The sequence below is a fragment of the Oncorhynchus tshawytscha genome, linkage group LG13 (genome assembly GCF_018296145.1).
Source record: "Oncorhynchus tshawytscha isolate Ot180627B linkage group LG13, Otsh_v2.0, whole genome shotgun sequence".
In the NCBI taxonomy this organism is placed as follows: Eukaryota; Metazoa; Chordata; class Actinopteri; order Salmoniformes; family Salmonidae; genus Oncorhynchus; species Oncorhynchus tshawytscha.
Genome location: NC_056441.1, coordinates 36,269,419 through 36,296,111, shown reverse-complemented (window position 1 = coordinate 36,296,111; position 26,693 = coordinate 36,269,419). Strand labels below are relative to the sequence as shown.

The window sequence follows — 26,693 nt, the reverse complement described above, 5'->3', positions numbered from 1 at the left end:
ATCCTAGACTCTGGTGACATTATCTATCAAAACACAACCGAGACCTTAGTTAACCCAACTGCTGCTTCCTATCCTAGACTCTGGTGACATTATCTATCAAAACACAACCGAGACCTTAGTTAACCCAACTGCTGATTCCTATCCTAGACTCTGGTGACATTATCTATCAAAACACAACCGAGACCTTAGTTAACCCAACTGCTGCTTCCTATCCTAGACTCTGGTGACATTATCTATCAAAACACAACCGAGACCTTAGTTAACCCAACTGCTGCTTCCTATCCTAGACTCTGGTGACATTATCTATCAAAACACAACCGAGACCTTAGTTAACCCAACTGCTGATTCCTATCCTAGACTCTGGTGACATTATCTATCAAAACACAACCGAGACCTTAGTTAACCCAACTGCTGATTCCTATCCTAGACTCTGGTGACATTATCTATCAAAACACAACCGAGACCTTAGTTAACCCAACTGCTGCTTCCTATCCTAGACTCTGGTGACATTATCTATCAAAACACAACCGAGACCTTAGTTAACCCAACTGCTGATTCCTATCCTAGACTCTGGTGACATTATCTATCAAAACACAACCAAGACCTTAGTTAACCCAACTGCTGCTTCCTATCCTAGACTCTGGTGACATTATCTATCAAAACACAACCGAGACCTTAGTTAACCCAACTGCTGATTCCTATCCTAGACTCTGGTGACATTATCTATCAAAACACAACCAAGACCTTAGTTAACCCAACTGCTGCTTCCTATCCTAGACTCTGGTGACATTATCTATCAAAACACAACCGAGACCTTAGTTAACCCAACTGCTGATTCCTATCCTAGACTCTGGTGACATTATCTATCAAAACACAACCAAGACCTTAGTTAACCCAACTGCTGCTTCCTATCCTAGACTCTGGTGACATTATCTATCAAAACACAACCGAGACCTTAGTTAACCCAACTGCTGATTCCTATCCTAGACTCTGGTGACATTATCTATCAAAACACAACCGAGACCTTAGTTAACCCAACTGCTGATTCCTATCCTAGACTCTGGTGACATTATCTATCAAAACACAACCAAGACCTTAGTTAACCCAACTGCTGCTTCCTATCCTAGACTCTGGTGACATTATCTATCAAAACACAACCGAGACCTTAGTTAACCCAACTGCTGATTCCTATCCTAGACTCTGGTGACATTATCTATCAAAACACAACCAAGACCTTAGTTAACCCAACTGCTGCTTCCTATCCTAGACTCTGGTGACATTATCTATCAAAACACAACCGAGACCTTAGTTAACCCAACTGCTGATTCCTATCCTAGACTCTGGTGACATTATCTATCAAAACACAACCAAGACCTTAGTTAACCCAACTGCTGCTTCCTATCCTAGACTCTGGTGACATTATCTATCAAAACACAACCGAGACCTTAGTTAACCCAACTGCTGATTCCTATCCTAGACTCTGGTGACATTATCTATCAAAACACAACCGAGACCTTAGTTAACCCAACTGCTGATTCCTATCCTAGACTCTGGTGACATTATCTATCAAAACACAACCAAGACCTTACTTTGTGAATTAGATGTCATTTATAACCGTATTTGCAGATTCATTCTTGGATGCCATTTTAACACTCACAAACAGAAGACAACTGCACTGGTACCACTTTATTTGTTACATGTATCAACTTAAATGTCCCTGTATAGGAACACCTAACTTTACAAGACTCGCACTACTCCTTTCGACAACGGCAGCAATTACAAATTCCAAGGGTACATCCTGAGGTTGGAGTAAGATCTTTCAGATACAGAGGCCCAACTGACTGAAATAATTTACCTATAGAAATCAGGGCATTAAAATCCCACAGGGAATTTAAGAAAGTTATATTTCAAACGTTAAGATCCAATCTGTTTGCGTTTTTAACTAATAAAAACATCACCATGTGAAGATATTTGTAAATATTGTATATACCTGTCTGTATGTATGTATTATAGGTACTTAGTTGTATTAGTCGTTTTTGCAGTAGTTTGTATTAGTTGTAAGCCTATTAGTAGTTGTACAACAACTTTTTGATGTTGTCAATATACATTTGTATTGCTGTTATTTCATGGTTATTATTATTAGACAATAGTTGACATATTATTCTTGCTACTAAGTATAATTTTCTTTCTCATTTTTTTTCATTTGGACACAAGAGATTTCATCCTGCAAAATATTGAATAAATAATGAAATATTCGGTGATGGTACAGGTCGAGAGTAGAATAAAGGTGGTTCAGGAAACATGTGTAAACTTGTCTGAGACTTCGGGAGGTTTAGGCTTTAACTCAGTGAGCTAATGATGTATGAAGTCATGTAGGCTGCAGATGACTTGGGTTTGACACCCGGCCAGAGACATTATAATAGCTTAACCTTTGACTGTATGATGTCATTTCCAGATCGTGCATTTACAGCAGTATTAATGCCTCTGACAAGAGTTTTAGTTTTACACTGTAGGGTCTCCTTGATCCGAATGTAATGTGCATAAACCCCTGATAAACATACCCTATCCCCATTCTGTCTCTAACAGAAAAAGCAGGTGACAGGATACCTCCTTTTCTCCCTGGCCACTGCAGTCATTGGCTCGCTGCAGTTTGGCTACAACACAGGGGTCATTAATGCACCGGAACAGGTTTGTAGGTTTATTTTGTGTTTTCTTATAGCAGTGAAAGCATGTGTGGGCTTCGGTTTTGTTAAACTGTACGTTATGTTTACGTTATGTTTAATCACTTTCCATCGTGCCTGTGGATATTGTACTATTACACTGCGCTTCATCAAGCGTTAAATCAAGAGATAGTGTCTTGATAATGCTTTATCTCTTATTATTCTCTCTCTCTCTCCCTCTGCTTTTCTCTCCCTCTCTCTCTCCCTCTCTCTCCCTCTCTCTTCCTCCCCCTCGCCTGTTTAGAAACTGCGGGCTTTCTTCAACAACACGTGGATAGAGAGGTATGGCGAGCCCATCAAACCAGGAACGTGCACCATTGTGTGGAGCTTTTCGGTGGCCGTCTTTAGCGTGGGCGGCATGGTGGGCTCCTTCAGCGTCGGAGTGATGGCAGACAGATTTGGGAGGTGAGGGGGTCACCCAGTATTCACCTATTTCACCCCGGTGCCATTTTTCACTGACTATCGTTTGTTTTCTAATGTTAACATTTCCGAACAGGGTAGCAAGTGCAGTTCTCAAAGCAAAAAGCAAAAAGCAAAAACGTTGACATGTAGATTAGAGACCACTGCACCTTCACACAATGTAATGTTATTTTAGTCGGGATACTTAGAATAGCATTGCTAGTGGATTGTCAGTCATCTGCACTGGTTTTAAAAGACACAACTATGTATCAGCTACCCACACAATGTCGATGGTACAACAATCAGCTGTGAATAAGGTTTATTAAAAGTATTGGGAATGTTGTCCTTAGGAGTGAATTTCGTTACTCTCCAGTTCTGGTCCTTTCCTTGGTCTATTTCTGTTTCTACCTCTGCTAAGCTGTCAGAGCCAACCGGGTCTCCAAGGAGTCACTGGAGTGTGATTGGAATCGCTGCAAAAAAATGTCCTTAAACTATTCCTCTGTTTCCTTCTCCCACTACTATCCTCTACATCTCACTCTCCCTCCCTCTTAACCTCTCTCTCTGTCTATCTCTTACTCTACATGCTGTCTCTTAACCCTCCAATCTGTGTGTGTGTGTGTGTGTGTGTGTGTGTGTGTGTGTGTGTGTGTGTGTGTGTGTGTTTCTCGGGGTATTGGGATAAAGGAAATTGTCCATGTTCCTGGTCAACATCCTGGCTGTGATTGGAGGCCTCCTCATGGGTTTCTCCACCCTCTGCTCCTCCTACGAGATGGTCATCGCCGGACGCCTCGTCATCGGTCTCTTCTGCGGCCTCTTCACCGGCCTTACGCCCATGTACGTGGGGGAGCTGTCCCCCACCCCTCTACGGGGCGCTTTCGGCACCTTGCACCAGCTGGGCGTGGTGGTTGGCATCCTCGTGGCTCAGGTCAGTCCTTGATGGCAGCCATCTTGATTTCTGCCCATTAACTTAGGAATAGTCTTAACATGTACATCACCATACCATCTGTTTACTTGTGATGCTGGGAATAACGTCCCCATATATAGAATATTATGTTTTATGTGCGTATTGGGAGTATTCTTATATGCAGTGATGTAGTGGTAAAAAATTTGGTGGGTGATCGCCATTAGCTGATCGCCATTAGCGAAAATAAAGTTATGGACCCTATACTTTCAATGCATTTTGCCGCAAAAGGTGGGTAAATGCTCATGCTAAACAAAAAAGGTGTGTAAACGAAGTTTACTTGCGTTTACTCTCCACTACACCACTTATATGATTAAGTTGTAACCGGCAGACATTCCGATTTCTGATCACGCACCCTTGCCTCTTAACATTGGAGTAATGTCTTTGTCGAATTATATGCTAATTATTGTAATTATTTAATGAGTGCTAAATTATTTTTTAATAGGCGACTACTTCTTGCTCTAAGAATACAATTAGTAATATTCCTCCCCTTCATTTTCTCCAGCACACTGTCATGAAACCTTTTCCATTTGAATCCCTTTATAGAACTGCCTCATCCATTCCATACCACCAATGGATTATTGTATTGTTTAATACTATCAACTGTGGTGTATAACCCATCAGTGCTTCCCATCCCATCAACGGACAGTATATCCCATTGATGTTTGCATGTAAGCTGTGGTGCTGTGAATGACACATTCCTGGTAGTAAAGTTAATCCTATCTAAACATCTCTGTGTTGTAGATCTTTGGCTTGGAGTCTCTGCTGGGGTCGGACAAGTTGTGGCCTCTGCTGCTGGCACTGACGGTCGTCCCGGCCATGCTGCAGTGTATCCTGCTGCCCTTCTGTCCCGAGAGCCCTCGCTTCCTCCTCATCAACCAGAACAAGGAGGAGCAGGCCCGCAAAGGTGGGTGCACCAAACCATAGAAACCATCAAATTGTTGAGGTTTGAGGGGCTTTGCACATTCTAGTAATTCTATAGCTACGCTCCAAATGCAATCATTTACTCTGGATGGTCAGGAAGATAAATGGAAGCGCTTCATTTAACACTTCTATTTTAGCTTGATACCTGGTATTGTATCTATTTGAGGTGAAATAATGTAGTACAATGTAGTAATTTGGCGAGTGGTACGAAGACACTAATACCAACATGTCACAATAAAACATACACTCAATGGTCAGTGCCAGCCAGGCCGGTTTCAGTAACTCAGAAACGCGCATGACAGTGTCCAGGGTTTACCAAGAATTGGTGCGACAATCAAAAAACATCCGGCCTGTGGGCAAAAACAGCTTGTTGATGAAATGTCGAAGGAGAATGGCAAGAATCATGCAAGCTAACAGACAGGCAAATAACGGCACAGTACAACTGTGTTCAGAACAGCATCTCAGAATGCACAACTCGCCGGTCCTTGTCACGGATGGGGTATTGCGGCAGACATCCACACCGGGTTCCACTCCTATCAGCTAAAAACAGTGGGCGCGCGATCACCAATTTAGGACAATTGAGGAATGGAAAAACATTTTCTGGTCCAAGGAATCCCAGTTCCTGTTGAGTCAGGATTTTGAGTAAGCAGCATGAGTCCATGGCCCCATCCTGCCTGGTGTGAAAGGTACAGGCTAGTGGAGGTGGTATAATGATGTGGGGAATGTTTTCCTGGCACACTTTATGTCCCTTGATAACAATTGAGCAATGTTTCCATGTCCTGAAGAATTCAGGCTGTTTTGGAAATAAAGGGGGGTCAAGCACACAGCCATGCAATCTCCATAGACAAACATTTGACAGTAGAATGGTCTTACTGAAGAGCTCAATGACTTTCAACATGGCACCATCATACGATGCCACCTTTCCAACAAGCTAGTTTGTCAATTTTCTTCTCTGCTAGAGCTGCCCTGGTCAACTGTAAGTGGTGTTATTGTGAAGTAGAAATGTCTAGGAGCAACAACGGCTCAGATGTGAAGTGGTAGGCCACACAAGCTCACAGATTGGGACTGCCGAGGGCTGAAGCGCGTAGTGCATAAAAATCGTCTGTACTCCATTGCAACATTCACTACCGAGTTCCAAACTTATTCTGGAAGCAACATCAACAGAGTTTCGTCGGGAGCTTCATGAAATGGGTTTCAATGGCCGAGGATCCACACACAAGCCTAAGATCACCATGCACAATAACAAGCGTCGGCTGGAGTAGTGTAAAGCTCGCTGCCATTGGAAACACGTTCTCTGGAGTGATGAATCACACTTCACCTTCTGGCAGTCCGACCGACAAATCTGGGTTTGGCGGATGCCAGAAGAATGCTATCTGCCCGACTGCATAGTGCCAAATGTAATGTTTGGGGGAGGAATAATGGTAAGTGGTTATTTTTCATGGTTCGGGATAGGCCCCTTAGTTCCAGTGAAGGGAAATCTTAATGCAACAGCATATAATGACATTCTAGACGATTCTGCGCAGCAACAGTTTGGGGATGGCTCTTTCCTGTTTCAGCATGACAATGCCCCTGTGCACAAAGCGAGGTCCATACAGAAATGGTTTGTCGAGATCGGTGTGGAAGAACGTGGCTGGCCTGTACAGAGACATGACGTCAATCCCATCGAACACCTTTGGGGTGAATTAGAACGTCACCTGCGAGCCAGGCCTAATCTCCCAACATGAGTGCCCGACCTCCCTAATGCTCTTGTGGCTGAATGGAAGCAAGTCCCCACAGCAATGGTCCAACATCTAGTGGAAAGCCTTCCCAGAAGAGTGGAGGCTGTAATAGCGGCAAAGCGGGCACCAACTCCCTATTAATCCCCACGATTTTGGAATAAGATGTTCGACGAGCAGGTGTCCACATACTTTTGGTCATGCAGTGTCTGTTAAATACCATTGAATGTGAATTGTGCATGCCAAATATAGGCCTGTGACATTAATGCCCATCCTCTGACTGGGCATGAATTTAACGCATACAGTGACAGGCTTAGACAGGCCAGGAGAGACGGAAGCTTGTTGAGCCAAGAAAAGAGTCCTTGACTGACGCACAGCATAGGCCAACAGCAGGTTTTGAAATCGGTCCCGACAGTATTTCACACTGTCGGGGGTCACCTGAGTGCATCTCCTAAGCTCCTTTACACTGTTTTGTTTCAAACACACTGCTTTGGTGAATAAGATAATAAAAAAGGGAACATATGTTTTGGTCAGTCTTTTATGTGATGGGTACCGTAATGAAAGAACTGGCAGGACCATGGACAGCTACTGAACAAACAACTACGCAGGCCGGTTTTAGTGTTGGTGCTACTGGCTAGTCTGCTAGAAAATGTACTCAACTAGTGTTTTTAAAGGTCCAATGCAGTTCTTATCTCGTTATCAAATCATTTTTGTCTGACAATTAAGTGTCTTACTGTGATTGTTTTAAATGAAACTGGTCAAAAAGAAACAAATTAGCCTCTTGACAAAGAGCAATTCTTTCAAGCAATAATTTTGCAAGGACTGTGTTGGAGTGCTCTTATCTGAAAACGATGATGTCACCAGGCAGGCCAAAACTCTATCCCACCAAAACAGGCTGAAATTTCAGGAGGTCTTTTCAAACAGCTCTTATGCTAAAAGGGCATTATCATAATTTCACAATTTAGGGGCCTCCTGAGTGGTGCTGTAGCCTAAGGCACCGCGTTGCAGTCCTGAGGCGACACTACAGCCTCGGGTTCGATTCCTGGCTGTGTCACAGCCTTCCGTGACTGGGAGCCCCATAGAGCGGGGCACAATTAGAGGGTTTGGCGGGGGGATTTCCTTGGCTCTTTGCGCTCTAGTGACTCCTTGTGGTGGGCTGAGTGCCTGCAGACTGACCTCAGTCGTCAGTTGAACATTGTTTCCTCCAACACATTGGTGCGACTTGTTTCCGGGTTAAGTGTGCAGTGTGTTAAGAACGCATGACTCGACTCGACTTGACCTTCACCTCTCCCAAGCCCGTTGGCGAGTTGCAGTGATGAGACAAGAACGTAACTACCAATTGGGAGGAACAAGGGGGTTATAAACATAAATATGAATAATTTTCATAATGTCACAGTATTATTCCAACCTCATAGTGTGGAAATATAAATAAAACACAGGAAAATCACATTTTTGATCATGCCGGGCCTTTAAAGATGCTTTGCGCTACATTTCTTACTTCATTCCTCAAAGAAAATGATATCTGTAGGATATCTTGTACAAAACAAAGAAAATTTTATGCACCTAAAGTATTTCAATATTTTCTTTAACATATTGTCATTACCTAACGATTTTACAAATACATCCTCTCTTTTTACAACTTGTATGTCCTTCACATTAAAGTATAACTTATCTGCCTCTCTCACTCCGCCATTTTCTCCCCCAGCCCTGGTGCGTCTGCGTGGCTCCGACGACGTGAGTAAAGACATGCAGGAGATGAAGGAGGAGAGTTCCAAGATGGCCATGGAGAAGAAGGTGACCATCCCTGAGCTGTTCCGCACCGCAGCCTATCGGCAGCCGCTCCTCATTGCCGTCATGCTCCACCTCTCCCAGCAGCTCTCCGGAATCAATGCTGTGAGTGAACTATGACTCCCAGGAGGCCACAGTGCAAACACATTCTAAATAGTTGAAAAGTCACCAAGGATAGCTCAGAGGACAGCTTAACAATACAGGGTCGCATTCACTAGGCACAAAACTGAAGAAAAAAGGCAGCGACTGGAAGGTACTATCTGAATGTATCCAATAATAAAAGATATGCTACGGTCTGCCCTTATGAAGGCGACCCAGGCCTATGCAAAGTTGAATAGTTGAATAACAGCTGCATTCAACATGCCTTATACTCTCAATCATTGCATGTTTGGGAGATTTGTTTGGATTATTCGATGGATTAAACATTATTTAATGGACCTACGTTTTACAGTATGATAAAAATACCACTTTGATGTGGCTTCCTATTGATAGATTGTAGCCTTGTTGCAGATCTAGAGTCGGCTTTCTATTCCGCAACAAAGCCTCCTTCACTCACGCCGCCAAACTTACCCTAGTAAAACTGACTATCCTACCGATCCTCGGCTTCGGCGATGTCATCTACAAAATAGCTTCCAATACTCTACTCAGCAAACTGGATGCAGTTTATAACAGTGCCATCCGTTTTGTTACTAAAGCAACTTATACCACCCACCACTGCGACCTGTATGCTCTAGTCGGCTGGCCTTTGCTACATTTTCGCCGCCAGACCCACTGGCTCCAGGTCATCTACAAGTCTATGCTAGGTAAAGCTCCGCCTTATCTCAGTTCACTGGTCACGATGGCAACACCCACCCGTAGCATGCGCTCCAGCAAGTGTATCTCACTGATCATCCCTAAAGCCAACACCTCATTTGGCCGCCTTTCCTTCCAGTTCTCTACTGCCTGTGACTGGAACGAATTGCAAAAATCGCTGAAGTTGGAGACTTTTATCTCCCTCACCAACTTCAAACATCTGCTATCTGAGCAGCTAACATAGTCCATCGGTAAATAGCCCACCCAATTTACCTACCTCATCCCCATACTGTTTTTATTTATTTACTTTTCTGCCCTTTTGCACACCAGTATCTCTACCTGCACATGACCATCTGACCATTTATCACTCCAGTGTTAATATGCAAAATTGTAATTATTCGCCTACCGCCTCATTTTTTCATTTTTTTTCTACTGTATTATTGACTTGTTTATTGTTTACTCCATGTGTAACTCTGTGTTGTTGTCTGTTCACACTGCTATGCTTTATCTTGGCCAGGTCGCAGTTGTAAATGAGAACTTGTTCTCAACTAGCCTACCTGGTTAAATAAAGGTGAAATAAAAAAATACCAAAAATAAAATTAAGAACCTAATCTTATTTTCGCCCTCCACCAACCCTGTTCAGGTGTTCTACTATTCAACTGGTATCTTTGAGTCAGCCGGTGTCACCCAACCCATTTACGCCACTATTGGAGCAGGAGCTGTTAACACTGTCTTCACTGTGGTATCTGTAAGTAAAACATGCTGCATTTATTCTGGTTTTTGTGATGTATGTTTACGGTACGGTAACTCCATTCTCTGTCTTTGTCAGCTCTTCCTGGTCGAGAGGGCGGGACGAAGGACTTTGCATCTCGTCGGATTGGCCGGAATGGCCGTCAGTGCCCTGCTCATGACTATTGCCCTCCTGTTGGTGGGTGTCAGTTTCTATTGGTTGTCACTCAACATAACAGATATGTCATTAATACATTAATTCATTTTCATTGCTATTATTGATGAATATCTCCATCTCCCTCACTCCTTCCCTCCCTCTCTCCTTCCCTCCTTCCCTCTCTTCCCTCCATCTTTCTTTCTTTATTCCTTCCCTCTCTCTCTCTCTCTGTCTCTCTGTCTGAGTAGAAGGGCTACTCGTCTCTGAGCTACCTGAGCATTGGGGCAGTGTTTCTGTTCGTGGCCATGTTTGAGATGGGGCCTGGTCCTATCCCATGGTTCATAGTGGCGGAGCTCTTCTCCCAGGGTCCGCGGCCTGCCGCCATAGCAGTGGCCGGCTGCTGCAACTGGACCGCCAACTTCCTGGTGGGAATCAGCTTCCCCAAACTGGAGGTGCGAGAGGTTTCTCTTGGTTTCCCATTAAGGACGAATCCTAACTTCCACTTAGGTCAGAAATTTTATTAATCATACGCTGACATACACTGAGGTTAATTACTGACTTCCACTGTTTTTCTCTCTCTTTGTTTGTAATTCTGTAGGAGCTGTGTGGGCCTTACGTCTTTATCATCTTCATGATCTTACTGATCTTCTTCTTCATCTTCACCTTCATCAAAGTCCCAGAGACCAAGGGCAAGACCTTTGACGAGATCGCCCGTGAGTTTGGCGGGGCCACCCTGCCCCCTGCCACCTCTGTGGGAGCTCCTCCCACTAGTATCAGCGTAACACTTCCTGCCTCGCCCATCAAGGAGAAGGTTCCATTGGTGGAGGCGGCAGCAGCAGAGGATAGGTCCAACTCAACTGTACAGGAGAGCTTGTAGAATCCTGTGTTGGGTCAATGCTTAAAGTACAAGGGTTGGGGGTCAGCTGGTTCAAAAACAGATCAAAGCTTAATTCTTTGGCAGTTCAGGTACATGGTGACGAGTGTTTGACGTGAAGGGAAACATACCGTTCGTGTACATGGAAAGCCACAACACACATTTTTGGGTGGATACAGTAGCTAGAATGAATTAGTGTTATTTTTTCACATTTCTTTCTGTCATGTGTAATATATTTCTCAACCTATAGGTCAAAATGTGTATTTTAATTGTGTTGCCTTCTTTTCCTGAATGCATCATCATTTAAACAGCTTTTAGTAAAGCCAAAGTGGGTCTAGTCAAAGCAAACAACCTCAATAGTGTTTCTGGTAAACAATAGTTTTAACAGTGAAACAGTAGATTAGGGTCAATTGCATTAGTTGGCTTTCATGGTTTTAGAAATAGCTTTTTTAAATAACCCAATAATCCCAGAATGATCGTACTTGACATTTAATTTCAACAGTTGTTTTATTTGAGAACAAAATAATATGCTTATACCCTACTCAACATAAGAATCCACTGCTAAAAATCACATTCAGAAGGTTGCATAATAGAGAGAGAGAGAGAGAGAGAGAGAGAGAGAGAGAGAGAGAGAGAGAGAGAGAGAGAGAGAGAGAGAGAGAGAGAGAGAGGGAGAGATATGGTACTTATTTCACTTTAACTTGCTTTAGGTGCACCTTATTAACCAAATAGAAATCAATTAAAATTCCAAGATTGCTAATATACTCTTCAAAAAGCGATTTATGGCAAATTAATCAACATAAGGAATAATTAGAGGAATATTTCCCTGGGGGAGTAGAATTGCATTAACTATATTGTCTAAGGGGACAGATAGTTATTTTGGATATTAGATTATAATAGATTGTGATATGAGTCGCGATGTTATGAACTTGGATTCGATAAGAATCAACCATAGAGAGCAAAGGACTCCATCGGTTTTCTCTGTGGAATTGAGTGTAATTTTGAATTGTTCTGCTGTGAGAGCATTCAGTCAAAAATGTTGAATATGATTATGACGGTTATCTATTCAGTCTGTATTTGGAATAACACAATGACCCTTTAGTTGTGACCAAATGTCAGGATTTGTGCACAATGCTTTTTAATGTCTCCCCTTTAAGTCTATACTCTACTTTGTGACACTTTGTCTGAAGATTAACCTTGTGGAACGTTGTTAAAAATCTAAATTTATTTAAAGATTTTATTGCATAGATATACTGTAGTATATATATATATATATATATATATATATATATATGTGTGTGTTACAAAAAAATATATGTATTTTTTTATTTGTGGTTGTGTAAATTAGACGTAGTTATTTTTCTCCAAGCACTTTCACAATTTATTTTGCCTAGAAAGATGACAGGGTCAGGGCTTTGTTCTTTATTTATATAACATATTGTGGATATGTGTATGTGTTGCACTGGGAAAATACATTCCTTTGATGGTAGTATTCAGTATTTGACCTCTCCTCCAAGGAAAAAATGTTCTTCAATGGCAGCCCTCCCTCACTACTGTTAACTAGACTGTGGTACTTTACTAACTGAACCATACTCAGTTACCTTATGCACATTCACTTATTGTAAAAAGTTAGGAGAGAATTTATTTGTAAATATGTATTTTCAAAATGATATTTATATGTTGACTGCAGTGGTTGAATGTGGGCTTGTTCTGGCTTATGGGGTGCCCATCGTCCAATGAGTGAAAAAGAGAAGGAAAGAGAGAACAAGTATTGGATTGTTTCCTATTAATACACTGAAGCATTGACATACATTACTCTATTAACTTTGTGTTAAAGTATTATTTATGTCAAAATGGACACTGGTTAATAAAAAAAACAGTTCCCTTACCACTGCTTCCCTCACTCTCCCTCTCTCTCCCTCTCTCTTCCACTTCCCACATGCCTTCCACTTGTTCAGTATCCACCTTATGCTGTCCCCAGTGTGTGCCTAAAAAAAAGTGTATTTATGAGTTGATGATCATTGTATCCTATATTGTCACAGAGATCTATTCCATTTTACATCAGAAAACCATGTTGTTTTGAACTGGATTTTTACCAATGCGGTTGGTATTGCTTTGATGTTTATTTTTGTTCCTGGCCTGTGTTTCATGGCTTTCCGTTTACTTTGGGGGATTGTGTTTGTGAGTTCCTTGTTTCTGCTGCTTATTTGTGCCTCTTCTTCAGCTAATGTGTACTGTATGTGTGTGTGTGTGTGTGTGTGTGTGTGTGTGTGTGTGTGTGAACACGTTTTTCCTGCTTCCAAAGTCTTGTACTCTTATTCTCCACGAGGCACCAAACAAAGGGGCATTTAAGCAAGGTCTATAGCCCAGCCATAAACAATTAAAATGATTAAATAATCAACATTGATATTGAATTGAAAAATATGGTCTAATTCATAAATATCGAGATCACGTAAAGTGTAGAAAAGCACACTACTGAATCCATTTAGTCATTTTCCTGTATTGAAAAAAAATGTATCACACAAGCAGTATAAATCTGGCTTTGAAATGCCCTATGAGACATTATGAAAAATTACAACAAACTAACAACAACTATACAGCCCTATATGTCACGTGTGTTTGTTTCACTTGTGTTTGTATATATGAATATACTGTCGTTAAATAAAACATCACACATCTAACAAACACACAACCTTTGATATCTTCTGTACAGATACTATCCTTGGCAAATACAAAGTCAGCATCTTGCTTGGTTTAATCAATCAATGTACTGTGTCTGTGTGTGAAAGTGTAATAAATGTTTTGTTAACCTCCTTTTTGACTTCCACCAGCTGGCATTACACCCCGAAATACCTGTTTGTTTATGTGTTTCATTTGGAAATAGTATTTTAACATGACTCGGGCTAGGTTGATGCTGGGAGAGACCATTTTGGGTGACAGGTTTAGAGCTTGAAGCTTGGGAGGAAAGCGGCCAAAGTAAGTATATTTTTAAACATTGTTTTGAAATAAAAACGCAACGGTAGCTTTACTTACAAACGCATCTTAGTTCATGGGAAGGTAAAACGGTTTCTTTCATTTTTACACACATGAAACAATGATTTCTGGGAAATGGGTTTATGATAGCAAAACTGGGGTAATCAAGTTCATAGTAGCGGATGCACACGGCTGCAGGAGTATTTTCAAGATGCAGCTACAGTGTAACAGGGAGCAACACATACACTGTTGGAATTACTGACATATTAACCGTGTTGCTATTGCAGGTAGAGATGTAACTATGTTGTTGTGAAAACATTTTGGCACGCGACCTATGTGTGCCGTCATTCCTTTGCGCCGGAAAGGGACAAACATCAAAAGGAGGCGTTGTCCTCCGCACAATTTTATGCAAAATATCAACAACCTAATTGAATGTACTGCAATATCGTCGTGCAAAAGGAATTGTTGCATACTGCGACGCATTGAAGTCGAGAGAGAAACAAAAGTGGCAATACACCCGACGTCCACGGTGAGCAATGGATTTGCAGCATACGATGGGCACGGGTAGCTAACCAGTCACAGTAGCTAGCATGTGTGCTAGCACTGGCTGCAACTAGGTACTGTAGCTAGCTAGCAAACTACTGTAATGGCTAGCAGCACTCAACTTGCTTCTAATTATAGTGCAACAAGTGAGCTGTATAGCATGTTCATAGCTAGCCAGCTAATAATGATTTACCTTGCAAGCGCCTAATAATGCATTTATTACTAGCCATTGAATTTATGTTGCATGACAATCAAATGTTTGCAAGCACAGCCAGGAGAAGGAGTGAAAGGAGGCATGACATTCTTGATTGATGGCTACAATATCGTGTCAACATGTAAATATAGATGTTAGTTATCCAGGCATGACAGATATATTCCACCTCTCCATAGAGCTGCAGTGTGAATAATCATTTACCTTCCACCAGTGACTGATAGCCATGTCTTTTGACATGGTTTTCTAGTCAGCATTTGATTGAAAACTCCTCTTCTTTTCCTCAGTGATGGAGACAGATGGGGACCAAAACCAGGGCTCTACCAATGGAACCACTCCATCAGGGGTGAACTCCCGCCCCTCTCCAATGAACTCCATGTCCCTGTACGAGAGACAGGCTGTGCAGGTCAGTAACTGTGGGTGGGTGTGCATGCATATGAATGGGGATATTATGTATAGCCTGACGCCTTTTTCTGACATGGCAATCCCAACTTGTACTCCGTGTCACTCAGTGTCATCTATAATCCTGCCTGTAGTGTAGTTATCGCATTATCACTCTGTAAGCGCTCGTATATATCAACCTGCAGGCTATTGACAGTGCAATGTCAACGACTCCCTCTCCCTGTTTTCTATCTTGTGCAACTGAAGGCCCTTCAGGCGCTGCAGAGGCAGCCCAACGCAGCGCAGTACTTCCAGCAGCTGATGCTGCAGCAACAGATCAACAGTGCCCAGCTACAAAACCTGGCTGCAGTACAACAGGTACAGAAGCATCCTTATGAACCACCCCTACTAATAATGCATGCTCAGAATAGTACGGCATGGGTGCTTTTTTTGTTGTTGTTGTCCTGGTCAGGTTGCGAATGTTTAGGCAATAGGATGACAGCACACTATGTTGAAACATCATCACGAGGTTTGCTACATGGTCCGTTTTTTACCGCTCTAAACTCGACTAGGACATAGCTTCTGTCGATTGCTTCTGTCGATGGCAATGGCTTTTGACATTAGTCCCTTTCGTCCCTGTTCTAGGCCACCCTTGCTGCCAGTCGTCAGTCCAGCCCTCCCGCCAACAGCACCTCTCAGACCACAAGCACCACAGTCACATCTGTACGTTTACACATCTATGACAACTAGTAGGCGTGCTACCCAAAATCACTGATAAGAATCCAGCTTCAAAGAGGCCACTCCAGTAATATTGACTTAAAACCACAATTTGCTGTTTGAGAATGATAATGACATTCTATATATTTGAAATCACGGGCACCTGCATTGTTTGATCGTCTCCAAAATAGTCAATACAGTTAGCTTTGATTGTTCTCAAATCCACTGTTTTCCCTTTCCTCTTCAGGTGAATGTAACCACTTCTGGGGGTGGTGCCATAACCAACACCCGCGCTATAGGCCCAGGCTCCTCCGCGACATCCACTATAAGCCAATCAGTGCTGCTGGGCGGAAACGCGGCAGGACAGGGACAGATGTATCTGAGAGTGAGAACCCATGCACTATTGCCTGATTCACACTCTAAGGCCGACCTGAACAAAACTTTGCTGGCTTAGTTCCATTATGGTGGATGCATAACCAGGTCAGCACAGTACTACTTAGGGCTGTGACGGTCCCGAAATCTAGTCAGCCGATGATTGTCAAGCAGATAACTGTCGATCTCACGATAATTAAAGCCAGCATCTCCTGGCTTCCACACATAGCCTACAAGCCACTGAGGCAGACCTTTGGAACATCTACATTTTAAAAAGTCTAATAAATCAATGTAATATAGCCTACACCTTCACAATGAATCCAGTATTTATTTTAGACAGGTCTAAAGAAACATGATATGAAGAAAATGTAGTCTATTTCAGAAGAACAGAAGAGCAAACTCTTGGGCCCCCCCTAGTGGCGCAGCGGTCTAAGGTACTGCAGAGCTTGAGGTGTCACTACAGATCCGGGTTGAATCACGCGACGCATTGCTCTCGACTTTCGCCTCTCCCGAGTCCGTACGGGAGTTGCAGCGATGGAACAAGACTGTAACTACCAATTGGATATCACGAAATTGGGGGTATTGTTTTTTGAGAATAGCATACTCTGAGTTGTCCTTATGTTAGGTCCTGATCTGGCTATGCCATATGGCTGTGGGCTACACTAGTTCATTTAGCAGACAAGATTTGCATAGAATTCCATGGCATTATTTATAGTATGAAGTGTACAATTGAACAAAGCTGAATAAAATAGAAAGCATATTTTTGCCGAAGGATTTGAGGGAGTGCGCACATGCGACTATTCTTTGTTGAGCGGTTAACTTAGAAATAGGTACTCCTATATGGCTAATTTAGAGTTATTAATGTATCGTTAATTGGTCTACCAACTAAATGTTTTGATGCGACAAATAATGATTTGAAAAAAGTCACTTGAAAGGCATGAGCTCTGCTTTGTTTTTAGCGCAGACTGTACACACTTCGTCAGTCTCTCGTTCACAATTTGAGAAACACTTGATAATGCCTCAAATTTCCGGCACAATTCCCGCTGTGTTGCCATAATTCACCCTAAAAAATCCATGCCTTTTGCACCCCTTCTCCCTGAGTACTGCCTGTTCCAAAGCACTTCTCACTCACACCACTCTCCATCATGTGATCTGGTCTTTCTCACAGGCTACAAGTGAAGACAGACACATCGGGGTGCGTATTGAAGATATTGGAAAAACTGTCCACATTTACTTTTCGTCAGCCAACAAGATGAGTAGGCCTAACGAACAGAAAAAGCACTAGTTTATATCAATCTACTATCCCCATAGTACAAAAGTTGACCTATTCTGTGTGAGAAATAAATATTCCAAACATAGTCTGGGACAGTTGTGGGATGTGATAGATGCCAAATGAATGAACTGCTAGCATAAAAAAAGTGTTATGCAATGTGGCTGAAGCAACAGATCAGAACATTTAACTTAAAATGTTGATAAACTATTTGGCTATTTCTTCACATTATAAGCGCACACAGCAGTAAGCTATAAGTGTGAATGTTCCATTAGTGGGAAAACACCATTATTAAAAGTGCTTTTATTATAAAGGTGCATTTTTATGGTTATCTTCCCCAAACTTGAAACTCGAAACTCACGCGCTGCTTATGTATGCCAGTTAAGCTCTATTTGACCATGTTAGTTGTGATACAAACCTTATCAAAACATATAGGCCTTTGGGCTACATGAGGTGTGGACTATGATTCGAAGAGAAAAAAGGGCATTGTTTCTTGCCTTAAGATGGGCATCAAGTGATAATATATCATTCACAAGTGATAAGCTAATATTGTCACCCATCAGACTATTCTTTAATCTTGTCTTTACATATACTAAATAATATATGTGTGAAATCCGTTTTGATTTAGAATGGACCATTATCATGCACATGTCTCGAAACAGGGGCAGGGGAAAAAATACATGTCATCTCTGCACTTAAATAGCGAATGGAGGACACTCATCCCAGCCAGGTAGGCTATACTCCTGTTGTAAAGATAAGCAATGTGCTTAATATTTGCTTAATATTAGGAAAGTTGAGAAATAAATATAGTAGGCCTAGCCTATGGAAAGCTGATGGGATCCTCCTCTTTTTAATAGAGGCCATCACTCTGTTTTCTCACGCAATTGCATAGCCTATAGAAATGTTGCGCAACATGACCTCATGGGCTCTCATTAAGTGTTTCATTAGATTTTTGATGACATTTGCATTGATGTCAGAGTGATTAGAGGGACAATAGAGTGCTGAGTACCAGGCAGTTAGCAAGTTTGGTGGGCTACTAATGACCATCAGCAGCGTCAGAGAAGCCTAATTACTGTGACTAAACGGTCACGTGGAATTTGACTGCCTTCATGACTGGTAACCGCCGGTGTGGCGGTAATACGGTCACCACAACAGCCCTAGTACAGCTTAGCTTGGTTTGGTTTGGTTTGGGCTTGGCTCAAGAGTATCAGCTTTTGTCATTTGCCTCCATGAATGGACTCTTTGATTGACAGTCTCTTTTGTTATACTGTAGGTGAACCGGTCTCTGAGGTCTCCCCTCTCCTCCCAGCTCATCTTTATGCCTGGTAGCACGGCAACCACTGCCATGGCAACAGTCACCCAGCAGCCGCAGACTCAGCAGCAGCAACAACGGGAAGATACACCTACTTCCTCCAGCAACCAATCAGACAATGACCAGGTATGGATCAACTTTGTATTCGTGACTGAGAACATTGGAGTGAGTCCTGCTTTAGTGATGTAATCTAGAATAGCTTGTTCCCAGTCCTGTTGGTGCTGTCTTGCATGTTCCTGTGGCCATTACAGCACAAACAGATCTGGGACCAGGCAAAATCTTGAATATTTGTGCAGTCAAACTACAGTATTGGGCTCTGAAATTGGTGAAACTAGATTTTTCTTCTCTTGCATCCCTCTCTCTGGCCTCTTCTTTCCATCAATCGTCATACACTCATCTCCCCCTATCTTTCTGGGCCAGGTACAGAACCTGGCTCTGCGATGTGTCAGCAGTCCCAAGGGGGTCGGGGTCAAGACTGAAACCCCAGAGAGGGGTGAACCAGGTGGGGAGTGAAATCGCAGCATACCTAGCCTTACATACTTAGCATACTTCCTTACCTGTTAGTTATTCATTTCCTTCCTCATTCTTTCCCAGCGACCTACTCCCTTGTCCAGTCATCTCACCAGCAGTTCAACCAGTCCACTCCACAGTCTACCACTAAACCAACCCAACAGCAACAGTCCCACATCAAGATCCCCACCTACATCCAGAGCTCCAACGCCAACCTGTCCTCTCTCAACCTCAAGACGGGCAACCACCACTCCAACACCCCCTCCTCACCCTCCACCTCTGTCCCACTCTCACAGCTCCTCCTCTCCGGACCCAACTTTGGCCGGGGCGGGGCTATCACCACGGTTACCTCCGCCTCCACGGCGACGCACATTCTGGTGCCCACCTCCAATGCGCCCGCCCAGCCCCACAGTTACCAGGTGGCTGCTGCCACCATCAAGCCCAATGTTAGTACTCAAACACTGGTGGTTCAGCCTCTGCAGAAAAGCACTGTTAATGACAAGGGAGGCCACGGGAACGGTCCCGTTCCAATCCAGCCCAAAACTCAACAGGGTCTCCGTATGCCCCTGCAACTGCCATCCCGCAACCCGCCTCCCATCCTCCCCGCACCCCCCGCCAACAATCAGACTAGTGCTGCCCAGCCTCCGCCGCACATCCCAGTCCAGATAGTAGGAGCCAGGCAGAGCTCCATAGGAAGCCCCCAGGCTTTGGCCTTGGTCCAGGCCCGGAACACCTGTTCCCAGGATGGAGCTACTCTTCTGAGTAGTTCCAGCAGAGCCAGCATTCTCACCATGGTGGCCTCCATCACTTCCAGAGAGGGAGGGGTGATAAACCGACGGACGGATTTAAAGAGCCTTCAATCAGCCCAGGAAACCCTCCCATTGGCCCACATCTCTCACGTGCATGCGCAAGCCAATCAGAATCAGAGACCTGGGCTGAAGCCAAGTCCAAATTGCACCTTGGCCAGCAGCAACTCCTCTCAGTCCCAGGCAGCCATCTCTCCTCCCACCCTCTCCCATTCCTCCCACACTTTACCTCTGCCTTTGATTGAGGCGAGCAGCACCGTAGTGGCTGCCAATGGAGAGTCTGTGTGTTCTCAGCCTCCCCAGGTGAGTTGTTCATGACTAATAGCACTGATAACACTACAATTTACTGATGTTTCTAAACAACGTAGTGGTTGTCGATTCCATTTGTGAATTAATTACATTCCTCTCAGGGTAAGTCGATGAAGAGGAAATCCGAGTCAGTCGCAGCCAATGACGAAGATGGTGCCCCTCCTCCCCACCTTGTTCCAATGAGTGAACACTCACCTGCCCTCTCCTCCTCCGCCACGGAAGCAGGTAAGGAATCCTCTAATAAATGGGCCCACTTGTCTTCAATACTTTGCCTTTCTCATTCCTCTCATTTACGACCACTGAAAGGAGGAAAGGATAAGAGTGCAAGGAGACAATTTTCCACCTTGGCCCAGCCACCAAGCTGACACCTATGCATGATTCCAAAAACCTCACGTTTGCACAGATTTAACCACTGTGGCCAGGCAGACTTTGTTAAAATTGTTCAAAAATAAATTATAAAATCCTTTCTCCCCCCCACCCTTCTTTTCTTAAGGCTCTGGTCCACTTTCTCCCTCTCCCTCTCGTTCCCCTGCTCTCTCGATGTCCCGTATGGGGGGTGGCCAGGGGGAGAGAGCCCCCCCTCAACAGGCTGTGGTCAAACCCCACGTCCTCACCCACCTCATAGAGGGCTTCGTCATCCAGGAGGGAGCTGAACCTTTCCCTGTACATAGAGTATTCACCTTGGGATTTGTAGTTTTTGGAGAAGTTGTAGCTCTCATATACAATACAACATTAATTCGTACCCTTTTCGGATATATACCACCTGATATAAATAATGACATGTGCTGTAGATGTAGTGACATGTACTGTATAATAACGACATGCACTGTAGACACTATTCTCATTAATTCCCTGTAATCAGTAATGTTGAACACCACACATTTTGTTCCTGTATTTTGATTGACAGGTGAGTGGGCCAGTCAAGGAGCCAGCTGGAGAAGATTTGGCCATGGACAATCTAGACTCTAGTCAGCCTGAGACTGTGACTACAGCTACAGGTTCGGCTCAGACCACAGTCCCGGGTCACGTTTCCATCGAAGCCTCTGGTTTGACCACAAACAACAATTGGTATCGTTCTTTAAACCTTTTCCTCTTCTCTTCCCAGTGCTGAAGTGTGAGTACTGCAAAAGCTTTGCCCCAGCCAGACAGTTTAGAGGGACCAAGCGCTTCTGCTCCTTGACCTGTTCCAAGAGGTACAAATTCCCTGCTGTATGTCTACTATTTGTCAGTATACACTGAGTGTACAAAACATTAGGAACACCTTCCTAGTATTGAGTTGCTCCCCCTTTTGCCCTCCGAATAGCCTCAATTCGCAGGGGCATGGACTCCACAAGGTGTCGAAGGTTTTCCACTGGGATGCTGACCCATGTTGACTCTAATGCGTCCCACAGTTGTGTCAAGTTGGCTGGATGTCCTTTGGGTGGAGGACCATTCTTGATACACACTGGAAACTGTTGAGCGTGAAACCCAGCAGCGTTGCAGTTCTTGACACACTCAAACCGGTGCGCCTGGCACCTACTACCATACCCTGTTCAAAGGCACTTAAATATTTTGTCTTGCCCATTCACCCTCTGAATGGCACACGTACACAATCCATGTCTCAATTGTCTAAAGGGTTGAAAATCCTTGACCCTGTCTCCTCCCCTTTATCTGCACTGTTTGGAGAGAATTTACGTGACATCAATCAGGGATCATAGCTTTCACCTGCATTCACCTCGTCAGTCTATGTCATGGAAAGAGCAGGTGTCTTTAATGTTTTGTACACTCAGTGTATGCCTACTATATTCCTCCATGTTGCTCCAGGTATAATGTGAGCTGCAGCCAGCATTTCCGCCTGCGACAGGGGGGTCACCTCTCCCAATCTGACGAGGACGGGGTCCTGAGGAGGAGGGTCCCCCACAGGACCAGCTCCGAGATCGCCAGTGCCAAAATAGCCGGGAGACCCTTACCTGTTAAGGTAATGGTCAGTTGATCATTGATAGTTGTACACTTGTTTATTTTTTCATTTCACCTTTATTTAACCAGGTAGGCAAGTTGAGAACAAGTTCTCATTTACAATTGCAACCTGGCATGAGCTGGCATGGATGACTGAAGAGACCTGTATCGCTGTCTGTCCAAACTAGAAAAGGTGGAAAGTAGGGTGGTTTCTAGATGGGTTTAAATCACTAACCCTAATTTAAACGTTTACCTTTCTGTCCTCAAATAGCCTCAAAATCTGCTTGTCAAACGGTAATGCCATATTTGTCGTGTTCAAGCGCGGCCATGTTGTGACTACCCTGTTGCACACGCACCTCTCACAAAGTCCTGGTTCACTGTCTACAGTGCCGCTCCGAGTCCAGCCGTTCGGAGGACGTCTCCAGCTGCGGGGAGGACGAGGACGATCCCATGTCCCTCTCCCCGGCCTCCTCTTCTTCCTGCCACCAGCCTCCGCCCACACTCCGATTGGAGGGCTCGGAGGCGCCCCACTTCTTGCCCGGCAGCCCCGCCCAGTGGAGTGTGGAGGAAGTGTCTCAGTTCATATCATCTCTGCAAGGTTGGTACCACAGAGATGAGCTCTATGTTGTACTTCACTTACTATAGACATCATTGGTTGATACCGTCAGCTTAGAAGGACATGCGTTGTCATGCAACAACACCCAAATGCTACTCTGTGTTTCTGTTGCTTTTGAAATCTAGAATTACAGTTATCTTGCATGTTTTTTTGTGTGCTTTTTAAAAATCCCTCTATTATTCTATGATGTTGAGGTAGCAGGCCATTGCTATTAGATTTTCACCATTGTAAATGCTGTTCATGTTATTGTCTTGCTTACCGTCTCCCCTTCCCGCTCTCTCTTTCCCGCCCTCTCTTACTCCCAACCTCCCTCTTTCTCTCCCTCTCTCCTCTCCTCCTTTCCTCCTCACCCAGGCTGTGAGGAGCTGGCGGACCATTTCCTGTCGCAGGAGATTGACGGACAGGCCCTGCTGCTACTCCGAGAGGAGCATCTCATGTCCACCATGAACATCAAGCTCGGTCCCGCCCTCAAGATCTGTGCCCATATCAACAACCTGAGAGACTGAGAGGAAGAATGAACGGAGGAAAGGAGAGGTACTCCCAAGAGAAAAAGGAGAGAAAGGAGGTGACAATATGGCTGTTGAAATACTTTTGAACCGTATTAAGTGGGGTCCCTGTTGGTTTTACTATGTTTTGTCAAAACAAACAGAATGAAATGCGGAGAAAATGAGCCTTCTATCCACAAAATGTGGACCTTAAATGTGGAGTATTATGTTATATTACGTGAGTGAGTGAGCAAACCCTTTATGTGTGTAATATTTGCCTATATATTTAAATATACCTTTGTTGGCTGGACTGCCTTTGTTTACGCTGTAGAAAATCATTGTGGAAATTGTGGCCTTTAAGTAGTTTTGATGATCGAAAAAATAGTACTAGAACGGAGTCGTCCGTTAAAAAAAAAACGTGTTTCATATCATTCCTTATTTTTACGAGTTGTTATGAATGGTAAGGTCATGTAAAGCAATTACTGGGGAGTAGCAAATATATTGGCCTAAGAAACTTGACAAATAGAGGGAGACATGTTCTGTCCACTGAAATGAGCAAGTACCTTACAATTGGTGCACAGGATTTATATTAAAAAACGTCCTTTTTAAAATGTCTGTGAAGTGGCAACAATAATCTATGCGGATCTGAAGTACAGGGATACCCGATCCAAGTGATACCATCCCATAGGCTACTTCAGTTTTCTCAACATGTTTTAGATTATATGCCCTCCTGCTTATTTTAAATGTTAGTTTTTTTTAACCTAAACGGGATCGGTGTCCCTTAACCGGGATGGTTGTTGCTCAATATGCGATAATGTGACTAGAAAACATTGTATACAACAGCAAACTTTCCGGGACATAGACATGTCTTATATGGGCAAAAAGCTTAAGTTCTTGTTAATCTAACTGCAGCGTCCAATTTACCGTAGCTATTAAAGGAAGAAAAAAAGTACCATGCTATTGTTTGAGGGGAGTGCACAACCACAAAACACTTTTATCACGGCAACTGGTTTGATACATTCACCTCTGAAGGTAAATAATGGACTTACATTCAGTAATCTTGCTCTGATTTGTCATCCTGAGGGTCCCAGAGATAAAATGTAGTGTAGTTTTGTTTGAAGAAATCCATTTTTATATTCAAATGTAGTAACTGGTTTCTACAGTTTGACCCCACTGCTGTCTCTAGCACCACACCCACCCCGCCCGGCCATCTAGATGTGTGAAGGTTAAGGTCTTGATCCGTGATCCATTGTGTATGACATTCCTGGGAGTGTGTAAACTTAAATGTTTTATTACCATAGCATTTTTGTATTTCCTCTATGGTTATGTACTTGAACATATATAAATTGACCAATTCGGCACATTTGGGAAAACTCCTGGCAGACTTGATGCAAAATATTGTGTAGCCAGGTAATTTTTGACTGGAACAGTCTGAAACTTTGCATACACACTGTTGTCATCTTGTGGACAAAATCTAAATTACACCTAGGATCCAATCTTAATGTATGGCCTCTTGCATTTCAGAGATGAAGGGGGGGGGGGAATAATGAAAAGGCATGTTTTTTGGTTTGTATTATCTTTTACCAGATGTAATGTGTTATATTATCCTACATTAATTACACATTTCCACAAACGTCAGTGTTTCCTTTCAAATGGTATCAAGAATATGCATATTCTTACTTCAGGTCCTGAGCTACAGGCAGTTAGATTTAGGTATGTCAGTAGGCGAAATAAAAAAAAAAATTTAAAAAAAAAATGTCCGATCCTTAATCTTAAGTAAAGTCTTTGCAGTTTTACACACAGGAAGAGCTATTTACAGTAGGGATAGAAAATGTCACCAAGGTCGTGCTCATTAGGCATCAAACGGAAGGAAACTGACTGAAACAGAGAGGGACTACCTGGACTTATCCAATAAGAATCAGTCATTTTCATGCTGCGTGCCCTAATGAACATGACCCTGGGTTGTGGTCTTCCTCATAGCTTTCCTCATAACTTGCACCTATCCAAGGCTCTTGTGATAGTAGCAATGACTGTGGCTATTATGAATAATCAATAATCTTATGATTAGGTGCTCTGCTAATTGTGTGTTTTTAAATTTAAAGCTTGGCGAAGGCTAGGTCAATATCATGCAAAAAATAAAAATAAACCAACTACTAGGACAACACGCAGAAGTGGTAGTGCTTTTATTTTGCAACTGAAGTGATGAGTGTTGTGTAGACTGAACGTATGTGTAATAGCTAGCGGTGCTCTTTACGTGACAGTCCTATGGCTGGTTAAGACTTCTGAGTTTGTTAAGGCACATTTGTTAGGCAGGGATCCCAGCTCAACTAAGAACATAAAGAAAGGATCACTTTGCTTTGTGGTGCGTGAGATACCTCAAAGGGACAATCAAGTGATATATGATATACATGTACCATGCATCATTATGATGATGTGGCTGGTGACACTTCTTGAATATCTTCAAAACTGCTGACATGCAAAACATCTTGGGACTGTATTAAAAGTGGACTAATGGGGGGGTCTCCCGGTCGCTACGACAGAGCCTGGACTTGAACCAGGATCTCAAGTGGCAGAGGTAGCACTGCAGTGCCTTAGACCACTACGCCACTCGGGAGGCCCAGCATTGCCGGTCTTGACACAAACCAGAGCACCTAGCACCTACTACGATACCCCATTCAAAGGCACTTACATTTTGCGTCTTGCCTATTCACCCTCTGAATGACACTCATACACAATCCATATCCATATCATATCCCTGTTAGTGAGCATTTCTCCTTTTCCAAGATAATCCATCCACCTGACAGATGTGGCTGATTAAACATTATGATCATTACACAGGTGCACCTTGTGCTGGGGACAATAAAATGCCACTCTAAAATGTGCAGTTTTGTCACAACACAGTTGTCTCAAGTTCTAAGGGCAGGTGCAATTGGCATGCTGACTGCAGGAATGTCCACCAGTGCTGTTGTCAGATCATTTAATGTTAATTTTTCTACCATAAACCACCTCCAATATAGTTTTAGAGAATTTGGCAGTAAGTCCAAACGGGCTCACAACTGCAGGCCACGTGCAGGCCACGTGTACCCAGGACCTCCACATCTGGTCCGTTCACCTGTGGGATCATCTGAGACCAGCCACCCAGACAGCTGATGAAACTGAGGATTATTTCTGTCTGTAATAAAGCCCTTCTATGG

General features: G+C 43.4%; 2 protein-coding genes across 5 annotated transcripts in view; both read left to right on the top strand.

Annotated features, from left to right (window-relative positions):
- LOC112264834 (solute carrier family 2, facilitated glucose transporter member 1) overlaps nt 1-13,873 on the top strand; it is a 22,767-nt gene extending 8,894 nt beyond the window's left edge. For both annotated transcript variants that reach the window (XM_024441703.2, XM_024441704.2), the window contains exons 3-11: nt 2,587-2,688; nt 2,965-3,125; nt 3,804-4,044; nt 4,825-4,987; nt 8,425-8,612; nt 9,943-10,047; nt 10,129-10,227; nt 10,434-10,637; nt 10,784-13,873. In XM_024441703.2, coding sequence (XP_024297471.1) covers nt 2,587-2,688; nt 2,965-3,125; nt 3,804-4,044; nt 4,825-4,987; nt 8,425-8,612; nt 9,943-10,047; nt 10,129-10,227; nt 10,434-10,637; nt 10,784-11,062 — 1,542 coding nt within the window. In that variant the 3' untranslated portion in view covers nt 11,063-13,873. The remainder of the gene's footprint in view (nt 1-2,586; nt 2,689-2,964; nt 3,126-3,803; nt 4,045-4,824; nt 4,988-8,424; nt 8,613-9,942; nt 10,048-10,128; nt 10,228-10,433; nt 10,638-10,783) is intronic.
- Nucleotides 13,874-13,956: 83 nt separating this feature from the next.
- LOC112264832 (polyhomeotic-like protein 1) lies at nt 13,957-25,122 on the top strand. Of its 3 annotated transcripts, none has more exons than XM_024441700.2 (15): nt 13,957-14,035; nt 15,074-15,192; nt 15,435-15,545; nt 15,813-15,890; nt 16,132-16,269; nt 18,800-18,964; nt 19,259-19,340; nt 19,433-20,457; nt 20,565-20,688; nt 20,957-21,126; nt 21,371-21,461; nt 21,569-21,656; nt 22,267-22,420; nt 22,786-22,996; nt 23,369-25,122. In XM_024441700.2, coding segments are annotated over exons 1-15 (2,709 nt in total). In that variant the 5' UTR covers nt 13,957-14,034; the 3' UTR covers nt 23,521-25,122. The 3 variants fall into 3 exon arrangements, with proteins under 3 accessions (XP_024297468.1, XP_024297469.1, XP_024297470.1); XM_024441701.2 differs by lacking the exon at nt 13,957-14,035 and adding an exon at nt 14,250-14,561; XM_024441702.2 differs by lacking the exons at nt 13,957-14,035; nt 15,074-15,192; nt 15,435-15,545; nt 15,813-15,890; nt 16,132-16,269 and adding an exon at nt 18,196-18,256.
- Nucleotides 25,123-26,693: the final 1,571 nt, after the last annotated feature.

What these genes read in the sequence shown, in the direction of transcription:
- LOC112264832 (XM_024441700.2), top strand. An exon ending in ACCAATCAGACAATGACCAG is followed by an intron (nt 18,965 to 19,258) that starts GTATGGATCAAC and finishes TTTCTGGGCCAG; the next exon opens with GTACAGAACCTGGCTCTGCG. An exon ending in GTTCATATCATCTCTGCAAG is followed by an intron (nt 22,997 to 23,368) that starts GTTGGTACCACA and finishes CTCCTCACCCAG; the next exon opens with GCTGTGAGGAGCTGGCGGAC.